The sequence below is a fragment of the Rhea pennata genome, chromosome 5, assembly GCF_028389875.1.
Source record: "Rhea pennata isolate bPtePen1 chromosome 5, bPtePen1.pri, whole genome shotgun sequence".
Lineage (NCBI taxonomy): Eukaryota > Metazoa > Chordata > Aves > Rheiformes > Rheidae > Rhea > Rhea pennata.
This window is the reverse complement of record NC_084667.1, coordinates 63,344,287-63,362,904: the sequence shown is the minus strand read 5'-3', so window position 1 is coordinate 63,362,904 and position 18,618 is coordinate 63,344,287. Positions and strand designations below refer to the sequence as shown.

Sequence of the window (18,618 nt, the reverse complement as noted above, 5' to 3'; positions counted from 1 at the left end):
AGCTTTCAGGCTGGCTATTCTTCCAAACCTGTGGCAGGAGCAGTGAGTGCCTTTGAAGTGGCTGGGTTCAGGAGGCTTCCCTTAGCTCTGCTCCTACAAAAAGGGCCAGCAAGCATGCCTGTGATGTGGGACTCCAACATTTCAAGCCTTCATCAGGTTGACAGCTGCTGCTGCTTCTTCTCTTTTCCTAAAGCATTTAAGCAGCACAGCTAGTTGAAAGCAGAGAAATGCTTTACCCCCTTCTGGTGGGTAAATGAAGTGTTAGAGCAGCAGCTGTGCTTGGGTGCTGCGCCTGTGCGTCTGCTATGGGGGGGGGGGGGGGTCAGATAGATAAGGAAGCTTACAGACCGCCTGTCTTTTCCTGCAAGGTTATATCCACGCAGAATATTTCGGCAACACCCGGCTTTTGTCTTGCACCAGTCTTCACCCAAAACAGAAGTGCTGAGTACATACGATGGTAGATACTTTCCTGTAGCAGTTTCCAGTATGTGTCCTCAGCATGCATTTGTAAGCGAGGTCTGATCCCGTCCTTGGGAAGGCGACTAAGCTGAAGATTGCTTATGTTGTTTCTTTGCTCGGAGGCAAGTGTGTCCCAGATGAGGCTTTGATCTGAGAAGTTCAGATGAGCCTGGCCTGGGCTGTGCAGGGAACCCAGAAAACAGATGGCAGTGATTTTCAAGGCAGACGTCTGTTGACGTGTGTGGATGGCTTTCCTGATCTACAGCTTAGTTCTGTGCTTTAGGAGTGAGTTGTTTTGTGTAAGCTGAGCTTTACTGGGAAATTGTTATATGGCTAAACTAAGCCCAGGTTAAAAAAAAAAAAGTAATTTTTTGGGGACAATTCAGCTTTGAATGCTGGCACTTTCTGGGTCTTGTTTTCAAGGGCTATAAAATATTATCAACTCTTTGGAAAATGAGCCCTTTGCGGAAAGCTGAGGATGTCATATACCAAACAACAAATAGTGCTTGAGAAATTAGGCTGTGTCCATTTATCCAGCACAGGAAGCAAAATTGCTGCAAATGGCCACAGTGAAGTGTAGCATGAGGATTTCGAAGGAGGAGAAACAGCATTCATGGAGCAAGCGTCCGCTTTGGCTCAGCGAGGGGGATGCTGCACCGCCGGGCTGGTCGGTCCGAGCCACGCAGGCACGTTTGCAGAAGGCACTTCCCCAAGAGCTGAGGTGTAATAACTCATGAGGCTTGAGCTTCTGGTCTGTTTACAGCTTGAATTAATGGGCTAGTGACTTGTCTCAGCACAGGAGAGGAGCGATAGGAAGGTGGGAGAAGCAGTTATTTCTAGGTGAAGGAACTATGCTTTCCTCATTTTAGACCTTGGTCACTCCACTTCTAAACCAGGGATGTAATCATGGCCTTTGAAAGCACTTTGCACCACAGCAAAGCCAAGGATATTAATAATTATGCTTAGTATTTATGTATAATAACGTTTTGTTACTTTTATTTTTCTCCTCCATAGGGACCCTCCAGAGGGATCGCATTTTTAAGAACCTCACTCGGAAACGCCAGCGGGCTATGCGAAGGCGAGTGCATCAGGTGAACGGGCACAAGTTCATGGCTACCTACCTGCGCCAGCCAACGTACTGCTCGCACTGCCGGGAGTTCATCTGGTAAGAGCGGCTCGACGGCGGCGCGGTCCGGCCCGTGGCACTGGGGGGACCCTCGCGCGGCCACCGAGCCTGAATTACCCTGATCCTTTAGCAAGGGCTGTTGAAGCACCTCTCCCTGCCCGACAGGATTAGCTGGGAACATTTGCAGACTGGTGTGTACTGAAGAGGTACCGGGGCTAAAGGGAAGCGGCCGGGATGCTGGAAGAAGCAAAGTGGGAGAGCGTAGGGATAGGGCAACGATCCCCACTTTTAAATGCAGATTTTATATCAGCAATCTGAAGAAAGACTCCAAATGTTCATATGAGTAGGACTGTGAGATTGCAAAGACAAAAACAGTTTCTTGAAAGATGAGAGAAGATGCCTGAGAGCAGAAAAGCCATCAGAGGTGTAAGGGGTGGGGGGACGTCTGTAAGGGAGCATGCAGAGCAGGGAGAAAAACCTATATATGTCTCAAAAAAGCATGGAGTGGGAGAGATAATAACAGGGTGTGGGTAATTGGGATCAGTCTATTAAATGTGGTGTGTGTTGTAATAGAATGAAGTATTTCAGGAACTAGCATGAGTGGGAATATGGGGAATAACGTGTATGTTGACAGCCTGCTCTGTTACGCTCACACACCCCTGTGCTGAATTGCACTATTATTTCTGGGCAGTTTTGCCCCAGGGATCTGGTCAGGCTCTTATCTTGAAAATGATCTGGAAAAAGGCTGGCTTTATGTGACATTAAATTATCTTTGTATTTTTGTTTTGAACAGGGGCGTGTTTGGAAAGCAGGGATACCAGTGCCAAGGTAAGGTGCTCTGCTCCTGCGCTATATGCGTAGAGGATGTGCTGTTTTGGCAGTGCATCCCCATGCTGCGGGGATGTCCTGTGGTTTCAAGCTTCTCTTTAGTTACCATTTGTCATCTTCCCCCAACCAGCCAAAATTGTGTTTTAGCAGCTGTCAGGCTGGTGGCTTTCGTGCACGCAGGAGCAATCATTTATGTTCACGCAAACACCTAGGCCTGGCTGCGATGTTCCACCCACAGTTTTTCTTCTGTGTGGATCCAGGGAGTTGTTGAATATGCACAGCTCCCAGTTAGGCTTGTGTGATAACCACAACAGTGCCCAGCTGGGAGTAGCCTACTGGAATGGCCCCTTCTTTCCTTTCTATGCCTACGTAGTTAAAATGAAATTAAGAGATGTGACTTCAAAGGGCAGCTTTGTAGGACGGCACAACATTTCTGTCTGAAAACGTGTTTTTCTGAATGTCTGTATGGATGTATGTGTTGCCTGTTTGCACTTAATTCTTGCTCTACCTTTCCCTTTTGCCATGGTATGATAACAGAATTACTTGCTTCATAGGTGCATGCTTGCTCAGAATAGCCTTTAATACAGTCCGTTTCTTGTATGATATAGTAGTGTCTTCATATGCAAGAAAGCCTCAGAAAAAAATCTGGGTATATTACACGACATCCCTGGGGGAAAGTAAATGTTATTGATAGACCCTTCTCAGTACAAGCTTAAGTCAGCAACAAACAGTATGGGAACCTGCAGCAGGTCTGCAACCTAAAGTTTCCATTACAAAAATCTCCTTGCACAAACAGTAGCTGTGGCCCTTGGTGGTGTCTGCAGTGCATGTTAAGGAGTGGAGTGGAGGAATCCAAGTTCATCCAGCCAAGGCAGCTTTAGACCTGGAGACAGCACGGCTTTGCTCTAGGGCTGATTAGTTCTCCTGACCGTGACTAGCCAATTAGCTATACAGTGCTGTTCTGCTGCAGTTATTTAGCTTCCCAGATCCGAGCGTTGCACTGAGCCGTAAAGACGGACTAACCTGGGCCAGGCCTGCTTGGGTGCCCACTGTAAGAGATGTGACTCTGCTGAGATGAGTGGATGGCTTTTGTCTCAGACCTGCATAGTCTAGTACCGCTTGTGTATGTTGTCTGAAATACTGTCCACTGCATAACTTCAACAGCAATTCTTAGTTAATTTATGAAGTTACCGTGTTGTTCCTGTAGGCATCACCCGTTTTTTATAGAGGCAGCTATCTTCCAGGCTATATAAGTAATCTGGTGCAGAATGTCTGTTGCAACAAGTGGAGATATGTCTCTAGATCTGTTAGGAGATTTTGGAAATCCTAAGTCACCCTGATTATTTTTCTTATCTTTACTGCGCCCTGATGCTGTAGTTAAGCCTTAGAGAATCCATTCGATGGTTTGATGTGTTCTGAGTCTTTCAACAGCTCTTTTCAGCATGCCTCTCTTATTTCCTAGTATGCACCTGTGTTGTACACAAGCGCTGCCATCATCTAATTGTTACAGCTTGCACATGCCAAAACAATACCAACAAAACAGATCTCAAGGTAAAGTCACGTTAATTATTTTAAATCATCACAGTTCACGAATCTTCATGGTTGTGTGGGTTGGCAGGGGCTGTTATATAATAAATTTACTCTTCTTTGTGTTATCTTCATTCATAGATTTAAAAATGAGGAAGAAGGATGGGGACACGTGTAATACAGACCATGTAGTATCAGTCTAGCTGCTCCTCTGTTAATTCCAAGCACATGGTTTAGGAAGACATGGTGTCTTCATCTGAACTCATTGAAAATGGCAAATTCACCATTTTCCCTAGTAATTTGCTTCCATGATTAATAACTGTGTCATTGTCAGAAGAAAAACAACGTGGCACCTGATTACTAATTTGAATTTCTCTAGTTTAAAAATCTAACCAGTGGTCCTTGTTATGCCCCCTTTTTTTCCTTTCTTTTCTGGTGGTTTAAATTACCATTTTAGTCCTCATTCTACCCCTTGACTCTATGAAATTACATTGCGATGAAGAAACCCGTGGATAACTTGTGTCAAATGCAGCTAAAACTAACAAAGAAAACCTTTGGAAACACAAGTAGCATCCTCATCAAAAACTGTACTGTGCATTGCGTGTCTCATTTGTACCACTGAAAAAAGGCTTAATAGCTGTTTGAGCAAAATTCAGGCAAAGTATTCATGGTCATGAGGTAGCTCTGTATTGTATTTCTTGCAAAAACTTTTCCAGTACATATAAGCAATTGCCTTTGCTCGTTATTTCTCTACTCAGAGCTCCTGAGCTAGACCTCTTAAAATGACTTTTTGCCAAACCAAGTGAAAATTAGTATGTTTAAGACTGAAGTGCGAGTTAAATGGTGAGTCTCCTCACTCTTCCTTTTTAGGTTTGTGAAGGGGTTTTAAGATATCTAAGCTGCCTAAAAAAGAGAGAGAAAGTCACTCACTTTAAACTCATTGTTTAGCACCTCTGTCTTTTCTTTAAGCTCTGAATTTGCCTGTCAGTCTTCCAGGATCTGCATGTTGAGGCACGAAATAGAAAGCAATGAAGAGTTAACTGGAATGGGTTGCTTCAACTGATGTAACGTTTTCTAAAGCATCTTTGAGATCTGAATGATTCACAGTTGGAAAAGAACAAGGTTAAAAAGGGGATGAGAGCAAGTGATAAAGCTAAATGTGGACCTGAAATTAAAGGTTGTTAATAACAAGGAGGGTGAGAAAAGGAAGGAGAAATTTAGGAGTAGCTGGGAAAACTATTTATATTAAATGCAATAAAATCAACAATTTGTCATAAAAGTTATATGGTTGCACATGGTATGTAAATAATCATTTGAAAAATGGTTAGTTACAAAATCCTCTACCTCGCGTAATTTATATTTGGCACTGAAATGTGATAGGTCCATGATGAGGTAATCCACACTTCATAATTCTGAGTTTGTTTTAAGAATTTAGAATTGGCTAAGCAGCCCTTTTCTGCCCTAAATCTGCTCTCTCAGATTTTCCATCCTGTCCAGAAAGTAAACCAGAGCAGACTTGCTGGAGGTGAGATGCTCACCAGAAATAAACTGCAGTGGATCGGGATAATTTTTGAGTTGAAATTATATTCATAGCTTTGCAGTTAAGTGTCCGTATGTAAGTGAACGTGAGTTTCTGTGTATGCTGGAATGTTTAAATCCGTGCGTTTCTCTCGGTGCCTCAGGTGATCGAGCAGAGATTTGGAATCAACATTCCCCATAAGTTCAGCATGCACAACTACAAAGTCCCCACCTTCTGTGACCACTGCGGCTCCTTGCTCTGGGGAATTATGCGGCAGGGACTACAGTGTAAAAGTGAGTGGCTGCTTCTTGTAGTCTTGTAGCAAAATACAGATGTTTTTAGACTCTTGATGCACTGTGTGGGCTTGATTTCTGTAGCCTCTAAGAGATGGCCAAGCAATGAATACTCATCTTTGCAAGAGTTGCAAAAAATGTTGATCTACTCGTTTATCTCAGGCTTCAGAAGGGACTCTTGCACATTCAGCACGGTTTTGCTTCATTTGCGTTGTTGCAAATATTCCTGGGTATTGTAGCATTCTGCATTAATTTTTCTCTTTACCTGAAAGCTTTTCCTCAGCTAATGAGATAAGGAAATAGAAAGTCATCCAAGTATTTAAAAACAAAAATAAAAAAGGCATAGGTATGGGGTTACTAATCCGTCTGGCACGCTGTTAATTGATGGCAACGCGTGTCCTGGTGGTGTGCTTTTGTTTCAGTGATCCAGACTGCAAAATCATGTGGGTAACAAACCGTCTCCGTCTGCCTTCGTCTCCCACAAGAGGGGGTGTGTGTGTCCGGGAGCGAGAGCAAGACAAAAGATTTTGTTTTCCCACTGAAAAATTCGTCTTTAAAATCAGACAGCCGCAAACGCTGGGGAAGTGGGTAGCTAATTCCATGGCTTTGCGAAGCCAAGTTTTACCTGCAGGCATAGCTGCGGTGCTACTTCTGTACCTGACAAACTGTCTCGTGCTTTTGAACAGCCTTGTGGCACCCTGCCTGGAGAGTTTGGAGTGCACTCACCCGCTCTTCAGGAGTTTATTCTCACACGCGTGTCCGAGTCCTGTTCCTGTTGAGATCGGTAGCAAATACCCCTTTAGCTCAAAGACGCGGGGCAGAGCCAGAGGGGTGTGATTCCCGACGCAGAGCAGACCTTGGCTACGTTACTCGTCGGCAGGAAATCCCTTCAAGTTGTTCTAACTGTTTGTTTGCGTTAACTCTCCGCCCCCTACCACCATCCCCTCCAGTCTGTAAAATGAACGTCCACATCCGATGTCAGGCCAACGTTGCGCCCAACTGCGGGGTGAATGCGGCGGAGCTGGCGAAAACCTTGGCGTGCATGGGCCTGCAGCCAGGCAGCATCTCCCCAAACTCCGTGAGTTGTCTTCTCTCTCCCCTCCTTTTTCCCATCCTGTCTTTTGAAGCCTTTACAGCCGAGTCCGTTTGCGTGACGCGGGAGGCCTCAGTTAGGGTGAGAGGCGTCGGGCGGTGGATGCAGGAGCAGGCTGCTGCTGTGTGTGACCTCTGGCAAACCCTTCGCTTGGAAAGCGAGTAACCGGTATCCAGCTTGACCCTGGTGGAGGCTTCAGGCTATAAAGGTTAACTTGTTGTCTGCTTATGCGTTATAGTGGGGTAACTCCACTGGCTCTTATCTGTTTGGCATAAATAAGAGGGGAGTCGGAGCCCAAACTGGTTAATGGTCAATATAATTCAAGCCTCCGTTCTTCCCTCAAAAACAAGTGCACAACGTCTCTGTGTGCGTGGCCCAGAGCACAACAAGTGCTCAGCAGGAGACCTTGGTCCCCTTCCCAGCCTCATCGCTGTTACAGGGAGCATCGGTCCCACGCTCAGGTGCGGTTCCCGAATGGTTCTGGTTCTCCCCGCGTGGCTCGGGTTTCCATTTGCTGTGGCGATGAGAAGCCTTCCTGTGCAGGGGGGAATTTTGCTTTACACCGAAGTGGTCACAAGGTGGAGCTGAAGCAATCTGCATGACGCTGTTCAGAGCAATAAACTGAACAAAAGTACTAGTGGTTTATACGCACACTTGTATGTGGAGAGCCATGCACAGAAGGCACTGGAGATTGACTTGATCTTGCTGTACTCTAGAAATCTAGAAATGCATGGTTCTAATACTAGTAGAATTCCTGAAAACACAAGCACCTCGTCGCTGGTGTGGGTGTGAACAGCCCTCGGTCAAATTTGCAGCTGTGAAGGAAATCAGCAGCCCAGCTGTGGGGAGAGAAAAATATTTTGTACTTTGAGTCCTACTAAACTCTAGGGGCTTTGAACAAGTCTTAATCTCACCAGCACTTCTCACGTTGTAGAAATGCTGTATTTCTCCTCGTTCCGACATCGGATACGACACTTGCGGATTTTCTTATTCATTGTCTTATTTTTCCAGGCAGAGGAGGTGGGGAGAGGCAGGTTTGCTTCTTGGATCTGCTGTGCAGTGAGTTTACAACTTAAAATGCACAGGACAAGAGCTGGTTTTGTCATCTCAGCACAGTTTTGCATAGTGATAAGGTCAGTTGGTCACACACAGCAGCTACGGGGTACTGGTTGCACCCATGAGTTTTCTGTTCCGGTGGCTCTACAGTGCGTCTGAACAGGGCCTAAATGCCCCAGTTAGTAGGCTGGCTGCTTGTGAACACCTCTGCAAAGCTGGGCACGGTACGATTTCTGTGCCAGCTGATATTTATTTACTTTCCTCTGCAGAAACTGGTTTCAAGATCTTCTTTGAGACATCAGGGAAAAGGCAGCATAAAAGATGGCAACGATGTTAGTGAAAGTTCAGCAAGCAAACTTGGGATCAAAGACTTAACCTTCCTCCGTGTGCTGGGAAAGGGCAGTTTTGGAAAGGTGAGCATTATTTGAGCCTCTCGGGGGAATACCACATTTTTTATTTTAGAAGATACTGAGGTATGTGATGTTATTTCATAATGTGGTACACGAGCTATCCAGTGGGGTATGCTTTGTGCAGTGAGGCTTGTTAGCAAGAGGGAGAGAAGAGAGGAGATGGAAAGCTGACAACAAAGCAAGTTGGATATCACAAAAAAGCAAAAAAGTAATAACCGAAAGAACAGCTGCATGTCAGGGCCCATAGCATAAGTTGCAAGCGTATGCATTAGCACCTGTTGGGGCAGCATTTCTTGGAGAAATTAAAAATGTTTCCTTTAAAGGAAGCAAGGCAGTGATTTCATGTGCAGTGAGGTGTGTGTGGGGGGTCATTCCTCTACTTTGCCTCCAAGTAGAGGGGAATGGTGCATTTGAAACTGGGAACTTAGGAGGGAAGTGGAAAGAAGTATTGCTGCTTGGAGAGTTTGCCCTGGGACAAGATTTCTGCTAGCTGAGGACAAGCTTTGACCAGCTAGTCCCGCACCAGGTATTGAAGCAATGTGCGTGGGCACTTCTATCTGCAGAAGCCTGCTGCAGACAGTAGCCTGTGTGTCACTGGTTGTACGCTTCTTCCCGTGCTAACAGGCTGGCTCAGTTACATACACAAGCCTGCTCATGAGATGAATGACCTTTCTGGTGTGAGAAGGTGCAAGAGGCTCTGCTGCATGTAGAGGTGGAAGGCTCAGCCCTTGAGATTCACTCCCCCTCTTTCGCTTAGGTGATGCTTGCCAAGATGAAAGAGAGTGGGCAGCTCTACGCGGTGAAGGTGCTGAAGAAAGACGTCATTCTTCAAGATGACGATGTTGAATGCACCATGACGGAGAAACGCATCCTGTCCTTAGCGAGGAACCACCCGTTCCTGACCAAGCTCTACTGTTGCTTCCAGACTCCTGTAAGTCCAGTGGGGTTTGCACAGCCTGGGCAGTGGACAGCCTTCCTCCTGACACTGACTGGCATGTTCAGGACAGAGGCACAGACACTTGCTCATGTACTTGTTCCCCCCTCATATAGACATCCACCATAGACCCAGCTCACATCTGCTGATGCACTTGCATTTGTCAAACAGAATCCTGGCTTGTTCTAAGCTCCCTAACAAAATGGTAATAACAGGAAGACTTTTTTTTTGTGTGTCTGCCTTAGAAGCAGTCTCTGCTTTTCAGTGTTTCTGAAGGCATATGCACAAATGCCTGCAAACCTGCAGTGTTCTCCAGCTGCTGTGATCTTAGGCCCCACTGTCCTGCTGGCTGAACTTTGGTAGTACTGCGTTTGCACTGTATTATCTGCAGACTCAGTGAATTGCACTTAAGTTCAGAGTTAGCCTCCTGTATCTACCCAGTCTTTGTAAACTGCTCAGGACACAGTGGATATGAATGAAACATCCCTCTCGGTCTACTAAAAAGGATCTCCTAGATACAAGTGGCCCCTAAATCAGACTGCTAATATACAAGAAATATATAATATGTAAGAAATATATATGCTGGTATATAAGAAATACAGCTGGTATTTCTTATCATGTGGATAAGGTGAATGATGGCACTGCTGCCACTTGTGCAGGCCTCACTAAGGAATACATATCACATGCTCAGAGCCCAGCTTAGAGCCTCTTCTTCTGTGTGCGTGTGGGTGGGAGCTTGTTGCTGATGTGGATGGCGGAGGGTGGCTGTGACAGAGGCCAAAGTAGTATCTGAGCAAGATAATTTTAGGAGTCTCCAAGCTGAGCTGTTATTAAGACCAAAGCATCTTCTGGAGTGCTTCTGTATTGTCCATGCTCCTTTCCTGTTGCTTTCTGTCCATTGCTAAATGCTAATAGAACTTGCCTTCCTCTTAGCGGAGACAGGAGAAACTTGTCATTTAGTTGTGGTTTCAATCCTCCTTCATGAACCCAAAACCCTCAAAAAAAAAAAAATAAAATAAAAAGGCAGACCTGTGGCATCCTGCCACCCACCTGTTTCTCTTCTCACTAGGGTGATGCAACAGCCAGCAACTGAGTTCAAGAACAGTGCTCATTTAGTGCGGGGTCAGTTAGCTCTTGGAGTAGAGTCATGAAATAGAAATTAGTTCTTTTTTTTTTTTTTTTTTTTTTTTTTTTTGAACATAGCTTCTGCAGTTCATAGAGCAGCCATGCCGTATGTCAGTCAGAAACAAAACTTAAACCTCCCTGTTGTCACCTATAGCCAAGGAAATTCCTTTTGGTTTCATAGTATCAAGACATGAGGCCCAAATTTGAATAGCCTTATTGAAGATCTAATGTAAAATTTCTGAAATGTTTGGTGTTGTATGCTGTTTGAGCTTAGACCCGGGGTAGCAGTGTCTTCTGCTGCTCGTTGCTATGCTCTTTACTATGGCTTTATTTACCAAACTGCAACCTAGATGTGAAAATAGCAAATGCACTCTTGGGCTGCACAGAGTATTTTCAGGGCAGTTAAAGAAAACTTAGAAGTCACTGTACCAACACTGACTTCATGTTCAAAAATGAATGCAGTCTGCTAGGGGTGTGGGGAAGTTTCCTGGGCTGGTGAGATAACTGAAGAGTCATTTGCAAAAAGGGAAAAACAGGAAGAACTTAGCCTGTTTGGACTAGCAAATTGAAAGCAAAAAGAGGATCTGATTGATACCTGCAGATGTCAAACACTAAGGAGGGAACACAGCTGTCAAGATGCTGGGAAGGACTAAATGAGGCTAGACCGGCTATGGATACAGTTAGCCTGCAAATGAAAAGGAGGTTGTTAAACTGTAGAGCAGTCTGAAACATGAATTTCTGGAACAACTTCTTCTCAGAGGAGCGGAGGGAAACCCCCCCAGCTCCTGCCACCCTGAAAATGCTTGCCAATAGTAAAACCAAAAACGAGAGAGGCATTTGTGAGGAAAAAAAAAAAAGTCGGACTAATATGGTGCTTCATGTCTTTTGTGCGCGTTCTGCACTCATTGACACCCACCCCAATCCAGCATAACCAGATTTAAGCTGCTTGTAAAAGCATAATTAAATTCCTTTGCTATAATAGAGAAATGATTGCAACAGTAGGGTATTTGTTGGACAGAGCCCTCCCAGGAGGGTTTAACTGCTAGTACTGATAGAGTACTTAGACTTTTTAAAGTACTGATGAAGTACTTAGGCACATATATTTTATGTGTGTGTATATATACATATATGTATATATAAAATACGTATATATAAAGTATTTCAAACAAAGGAATAACTGCTTATTCAAAATGTCATTTTTTTAAACGTTTGGTATTTAAAATACCAAAGCACTTTCTTTCTTTCTTATGTTTGGAGTTGAGGGGAGATTTATACAGAACAATACCTAGTTTCACTTGCAGTTATGTGGAAATGACATCACACATATGTCCCTTACAGCCCGAGCTCTGGAAATGTGGTGTAAACGGTTCACATCGTGAAAAAGTTGAGTACGAGCTAGCAGGGCAGTCTCACTGTGAATAAGGTTAACTACCTCTTGGGCTGCTTTAGAAGGTCAGGGGAAGTCATCAGCCCCTCTTTTGCCCCAGTGTGCCCCCCCTGCAAAGGAGACTGGGGGAGCTGGAAAGATGGGACTTCAGAAGTGTCCGAGATACCGCAGTACTCAGAAGACAGAGTGGTCAGAGGTGTTTTGAGGGCTTGGATGGATCTAGATCTGTTTGAATTCAGACTCCTGTATAATATTCCACCCTAACCAGCAAACTGCTCCGACTTGGACAGCCTAGGGCTGGCTTGGACAGCCTAGGGCACGTCTGTGCTGCGCAGCGCGATGTCGTGTAGCGCTAGTCATCTAGCGTTAGCTCAGTTGGCACAAGTACCAGCAGCAGCAATGCGCTACTTGAGTTAGTCCATGTTGCTGCTACTTCAGCTTGCCTGTTTCGAGCTGGCGGAGCTTTTTCCAGGCTTACGTCGTGCGGTTGCCGATCATTTTCAGAGAAGTTTCTGATCTCTTGTGCAGCGTCTCTGTTGTGTGTGGTCCTAACTTAGTCTCAACTGCAGCACACCAGCAAGGGCTGAGGCTGCCTGACCTCAACACGGCCGTCTTGCTGTCTTACAGAGAAAAATCGCAGCCGCTAGGTGGTAGGAGCTACAAATGTTGCTCTGCGTGTTAGGGCATAGTCTGCAGAGCCTAAGGAGGAAATATCAGCAGCAGGGCAGGCGGGCAGAGGAGGCTGGATGTGGCTCCGTGCATGCTCGGGGCTGGGCAGGACCCATGCGCTGATGGGGGGTAGAGGGCAGTTTCTCAGACTTGCACCTCCAGATACTTTCCTGCCAAGGGAAGGAATATGCTGCCCCCCTGCAGAGGGTGATTTTAAGTCCAGTTCCAGCTCTACCTGAGTGAGGTCTCCCTTCCTCATCACAAGCTGAGATAGAACTCAGATTTTTTTTTTTAATGGATGCCTTGCTTTGAGTACTTTCAGCCTCTCCTAAGCCATTTACCTCTGCTTTTCCTAGGGCCTGAGACTCATCCTCTAGTGTCAGAGGGGATTATGTTCCCACTGCAGTAATCTGTGAGTTGCTGACAGGTGCTGTGGTTGACCTGCAGATAATCCTGGATTCTGCGTTAGGGGTCACAAGCACCAAAAAATGCTTGTTTCTGTTTACCTGCCATTGGTGTCATCCAAAACCTCAACAGTACAGTCCTGGAATGGGCAAAAGAGGCTATATGCGCAAATAGTTAAGGCAGTAATTTAATCTGGGGGAATGTAGATTGTGGAATGTTTTAATTAAAATGAGTTTAAATAAGTGGATTCTGTTTTCTTTGGGGTTTCGGAGCCATCCTTCCAGCACAGGTGGTTTGCTTTTAAATCCTTTTGTCTTGACTCTCATGCATGAGAATGGAAAAGGCTGGGGGAGATGAGCTTCCCGCGCAAACGGTGTCAAGTATCAGTGGTTAGAGATTTCTACCTTTTATGTTTATCGCCCGTATCTTTTTTCTTCTCAGGACCACAGGGTACTTTCAGGGGACCGTTCCCCAGGCAATGCTGTTTCCAGTACTGTCCCTGTTAGTCTGATCATTATATGGATTTGCTTCCTGTACAGCTCTGCTGACAATTGCTGAAGCCTGTGTGTGTCATTCCAAAAATAGTGAGACAGGAAAACTTGGCAGAGGGACATGGTTTTCTATGACGAGTGTCCTTCAGAGATAGTAGCTAGCGGGGTTACTGTTGAAGCTAGTGGGCCCAGAAATTCCAGGGCAGCTAATCATCGAACTGGTACCATTTGATGAGGGCAGCCTGCCCTGTCAGGGACACAGGTTTCTGCCCCTTTAAAAGCTGCAGGTTAATGCCACATCCTTGATGCAGAAGGGAAAGGTTACTCTGTCACCTCTGCTGGCTCCCAGGCAGCTCAGAAGTGTTCTCCTGGGGTCAACATGACCATCGTATCATAGATCCCCCAGATATTTAGGGAGATTTCCAGAGCTAGTTGGCTCTGCTTGAGCAGGGTAGGTTGAACCTGACAATCTTTAAAGGTCCCTTCTAACCTCAACTGTTCTGTGATGCTAAGGTGGGCCTGTGTTTCACCTTGCAGAATTGCTTGAGCTACCCTGGAGCCTTTTGGCGGGAGCACCATTTTCCAAGCTTGAGCCCCCAAACTACCAACAAAAATGGGGGGCCCAAGCAATGGCAGCTGGCTGACTGCTCACCTCTCCGTTGGTCTTGAGATGCCATAGAGGGGTCTAGCTGTGCTCACGTGTCAAGGGGAGCCCTTGGTCTTGCTCCTTCCAGGGATCTCCAGCATCAGCGTGGTTGTCCACCGGCTGCCACTGTCACAAAACAGGCAGAGTGTGCAAGGCAGCCTGGGGGCAGAGCCTGGTATGGCAGAGATAAGGAAGTGCAGAAGGCTAGTGCATCCGTGCTGGGGGTCTGGTTGGATGAACAAGCATCCTGACACAGGCCTGGGAGCATGCTGGCGGAGATAAGGAAGTCGTGAGGCCTCTTTGATGCTCTGTTTAGAGCTATGAGGGTGCCCTTTGGAAGCAGAGAGGGTAACTTTGATCACATCTTGGGCTCTAAACGCCCAGCCTTCCCTCTCTGGCACGTCAGCACATTGGGTAGGTACAACTAGACATGTTCACATACCTGACAGCCGCGTGCAATTCTTGGATGCTTTTCTGCTAGCTTGCTGGATCTTTCCCGCTTTCTTAAGTACTGAGACTGTTGCTAGCCCCAGGCCACTGTGCTAGAAGACCAGAGTGTGCTTCAGTTTCCTTGCTGTCAGCCAAAATCAAATGGAAATGGTGACTTGAACATCCTGTTCCTTGGCCTGGCGCCTTCCATGAGATTTGGTAGGACTTTGCATTTCTTTTGGTAATAAACTTGCAAGAAACGGAGGTGCTGCTGGGGCTGCAAAGTCCTTTGAAGTCAGGCTTTAATGAGCTGGAGTTGTGCTTTTCCTGAGATCCCTGCATGACATACAGAAGCCGCGTTTTGGGGGAAACTGTCCAACAGGGAGACACTGAAGAGTATCTCTCTGCCTTCCTGCTTCTGCCATGATGCATCTGGTGCGGGTGTACTCAGGTAGGCTGTCAGTGTCAGGGAAGGATGCACCTCACTGAGTTTTTTTTTTCTTTTCTTTTTTTTCTTTTCTTTTTTTTTTTTTTTGTGGTGGCCTGGCCCAACTTGTCGCTAAAACAGATGTCTGAGGCTACACCGCTCTCCTCCAAACTACAGTTCGCAAGGCTCAGCTCTATCTCAGAAGCACAAAGTAGCATCTTGTAGTGGCCTTTTTTCTGGCAGGAACATGCAGAGCCCTCCCCAAGGGTGGAGGGCAGAAAGATGTGGGGGTTTTTAATGGTGTTAGGGTTTTGAGTTTTTTGTTTTTTTGTTTTTTTTTTCTCCCACCACAGGCAGAGTGGCTTGTCTTCAGCTGATGAAACAAGATCAGACCGACATTTCTGATTTTATCTGTGAACTTTGCTGGGTGTCCACACTTACACCCTGTGTGCTGTAAAATACAAAGTGATTTGAACTGAAGTGAAAATGTGAACCAAGTGTTAGCTACCATCATCTTCTTAGCACTGTTGTAGCCACCTAATAAAACTTTCCTGCCCTAGTTGCTAGGGGTCCACGAACGAAGTTGAGAAAATGTCCACCTCCATCTGCAATGGCTTATGAGGAATAACTGTTAGTCAGACAAATTTGTCAGGCTCAGTACAGTGTTAACTGAAGGAGATTGCTGCATACTCTTAGTCATGGTAAATGAAAGTAGTATTTTTGTTTGGCCTTAAAATCTAGGAAGTTGTGGCATAAAAAGGGGTTGAAAAGTGAGCCAACTTGCAAACAGCCTGAGTGGCTGGGTGCCAGTTCACATTGAAAAAAAAACTGTTATCAAAACTCGGAGAAAAGCTAACCAGCTATGGCTCAACCAGCATAGCTTAAACTTTTAGGTTTAAATCTGTTTAAATCTATATTGCATGCCAGTGTTTAAGGTGCACGGGTGGATCCAAAAAACCCTAGTGGCAAGCCACTTCCAAGTGGGCTGTTGAGTATTTTGGTGCTTTATTTTTTGAGGACCTTTAGCCAAGGTTTTAGAGGTCTCTAGCTTTCCCCAGCACAGTCTGAGGTTAGCAGATATTGCAGACAGTAAGTATTTTTGAAAAGCAATCCACAGCTGTCTCAAGTTCATCACTCTGAACTGGAAACAGCAATACCAATAGCTTGTACTGAAATGAGAGCTGTAAAAAGAGCACCTCACATGATCTTTACAGAGCTATCTTCTGAGATACCCTGATAGTAGCAGTCGGCTGGGGGAATAGGCTTCCTACAAATCCTTGATTGGAGGGTGATGCGTATAGCTTGATATAGTCTCTCATGGTTCCTTATTCCTGAATTTATTCCTCTCTAGGTCTGGTTAACCCTTCGTGTTTTAATCTTTCAAGTGAGATAGAGTATTTATGGAGTTTCCTATGCCGTGTATGAAGGCCTGCTGGGAGGGAATTTAATTTTATTTTATTCTCTCATTTTATCTTAAATCTTTATTTGAGTTTGGTTTAGTGGCCAAGCTGATGCTTTCTTTTGGAGCTGGGATTACATGGAGAGTTTTTGTATGTGATTTAATTGGTTAGTCTAATACCTGAGATTTTTTTTTCTAGTTGAGTGTTTTGTTTCCAATTAAACAGATAAAAATGAACAAGAGTTATAAAAATCATCTCTTTTGTGCAGATTGAATACAAGTTTCTGGTCATAAGGTGAGCTGATTGTATAATTCTACTGTGAATTAAAACATCTTGAGGGGAGGGGATGAGGAAGACGGCAGCGCATATGTTCACCCATGTATCTCAAAGGGTGCATTGTTCCAGAGAAATGATCAAATTTGACTCTGTGTTGCAAAAGATCTTCAGCCTGTGAAGTTAAAATTTCAGCAGAGCAGTTAAGAAAATGTGCGCAGAAATCTGGAGGATGTAGTTAAGTTCTTGTGGGTTTTTTTGTTTGTTTGTTTTTAAGCAAATAGGAACTCAGAGCTCCCATTGGCTTGCACTGAGTCGGAGCTGTTCAGCTCTTCTGGAATTAGCTCGGGGTTAATACTGTGCTGCGCACACATGCGCACACGCAGCAGCCTTTACCCTGAGGGACCCTGGAGAGTTTGTTTATGCAAATGGGAAGAGCCAATTTGCTATTCTCTAGGCCATGCTTATGTGCCTCGCTGACACGGCGTAGGGAAGTCTGCGTTGAGCCACTGTCAGCAGCACAAAATAGCATAACGCAGTTGTAAGTGATAGCTGCCCCAGCCCTGGGGTTCTGATGGTGGCACCAACGGTTCACTGGTGAAAAAGCTAAAAATCCATCTAGTATGGGGAACCAGCCTGTGTTTCTCAAGTTTATTCACTGATTGTGGTCCAGATGAGCCTCAAGGAAGTGCAGCATGCTGCTTACCCCATTTCTGTATGTGCTGAATTTTCAGTGCATCTCCATCTGTCTGAAAAAAAAAATAGAAAACACCAAAAGAAAGAAACCTTTTTGCCCAGCCTTTTGGATGTGGTGTGGCACTCTCTTCCATATCTGTAGCCCCAGGTCTACGATACTGTTAGTGGCACATCCCCTTTCTGCGGTTTGCTTTCTCCTAGGTACAAATTGTTGTTGATGCTGACACGTACTTTTAGAGTCACTGAAGCAGAGAGGTAAAATGGCTCGTAGAGCCACCAAAAATCAGCTGGCGGATTGTGTCTTTGTCGGCTGGGATTCTTGGGTGGCAGCGGTGGGCTGAGCAGTGGCAGGTGCCAGTGGCGCTCATCGCTGTGGCTGTGTTTAAGCAGCATAACGAATGTGTACGGATAATTCCAGCCGAGCAAGCATGGCACGGAGATATTTCTTCTCTTCTACTTAATGTAGTTATTCTGATTTGAAATCAAAGGACTAAATCTTCACCTAGCGTAAGCCAATGTCTTGTTCCACCACAGTCAGCTGAGTGCTGCTTCGACACTGTCCGGAAGTTTGGGGCTGAGATCGTTTGCTCTGCACTGGTGCATGTCTGCGTGTGCACAGAGGTGGTTTCAGCAGTTCCCCCTTGGTGAGCCTGTTCTGGTGACACCTGTAATCTTGTCCAGTTCTGAAACACTGCCAAGCATGGCCATTTGAGCAGCATGCTCTCATGTAAACCTCTTAGCTGGGAGCAGTAGGGAGCTCCTGAGGATCCAGAGCTGGTCGAAGGGCTGAGTAGGGAAGAGAGGCATTTCAGGGCACAGCAAATAGTCTGAGCACAGTTACTAGTTGTGTTACTCCCATGAAAATAAATATTGTGAAAAGAATCTGTTTAGCATTCCTTTCCCAGATCCTGTGCTTCGGAGTGCCTTGACCCAGATACGGATGGACGCTTGCACCCCTAGTGACAAGGGGTGCTGGTCCTGACAAGACAGAGTTTATTTACACACTTCCAACAAGACGTAAGGGCAGGTTGGTTTGTGGGACCACAATGGGAGAAAAGGAACATTGAGAGCACTAAGGGAGCCTGCCAGCTCCTGTGATTATCTTGCAATAATTTGCTTACAAACTCGCTAAGCTTCACTACTCTTTTTGGAAGCAATAACCTTTCACTACGATGCAGTGACACAGCTGTCTCTATATGGAGATAATTTTGAAAGCTTGCCTTCCACTCTGCAAAGCATGAACTGCCAAAACAGTGAAAAATGACTGTTTTCTTGGGGAAACCCTTTGGCTTCAGTGAACTCAGATGAGGCCCAAAGCTGTTTTTCTAATGTGTTATGTGCACGAGTTACTTCCACAAAGATGAAATGCAAACTTAGCAGAATTCCAGAGCCAGACAGATTTTTTGGGGAGAAACTGGACCAGCT

General features: G+C 45.5%; 1 protein-coding gene across 1 annotated transcript in view; it reads left to right on the top strand.

Annotated features, from left to right (window-relative positions):
* PRKCH (protein kinase C eta) overlaps positions 1-18,618 on the top strand; it is a 117,093-nt gene that overhangs the window by 48,563 nt on the left and 49,912 nt on the right. The window contains exons 3-9 of the mRNA XM_062576223.1: positions 1,474-1,624; positions 2,379-2,413; positions 3,876-3,964; positions 5,623-5,752; positions 6,703-6,830; positions 8,171-8,314; positions 9,069-9,242. Of these exons, the coding sequence (XP_062432207.1) occupies positions 1,474-1,624; positions 2,379-2,413; positions 3,876-3,964; positions 5,623-5,752; positions 6,703-6,830; positions 8,171-8,314; positions 9,069-9,242 (851 nt within the window). The remainder of the gene's footprint in view (positions 1-1,473; positions 1,625-2,378; positions 2,414-3,875; positions 3,965-5,622; positions 5,753-6,702; positions 6,831-8,170; positions 8,315-9,068; positions 9,243-18,618) is intronic.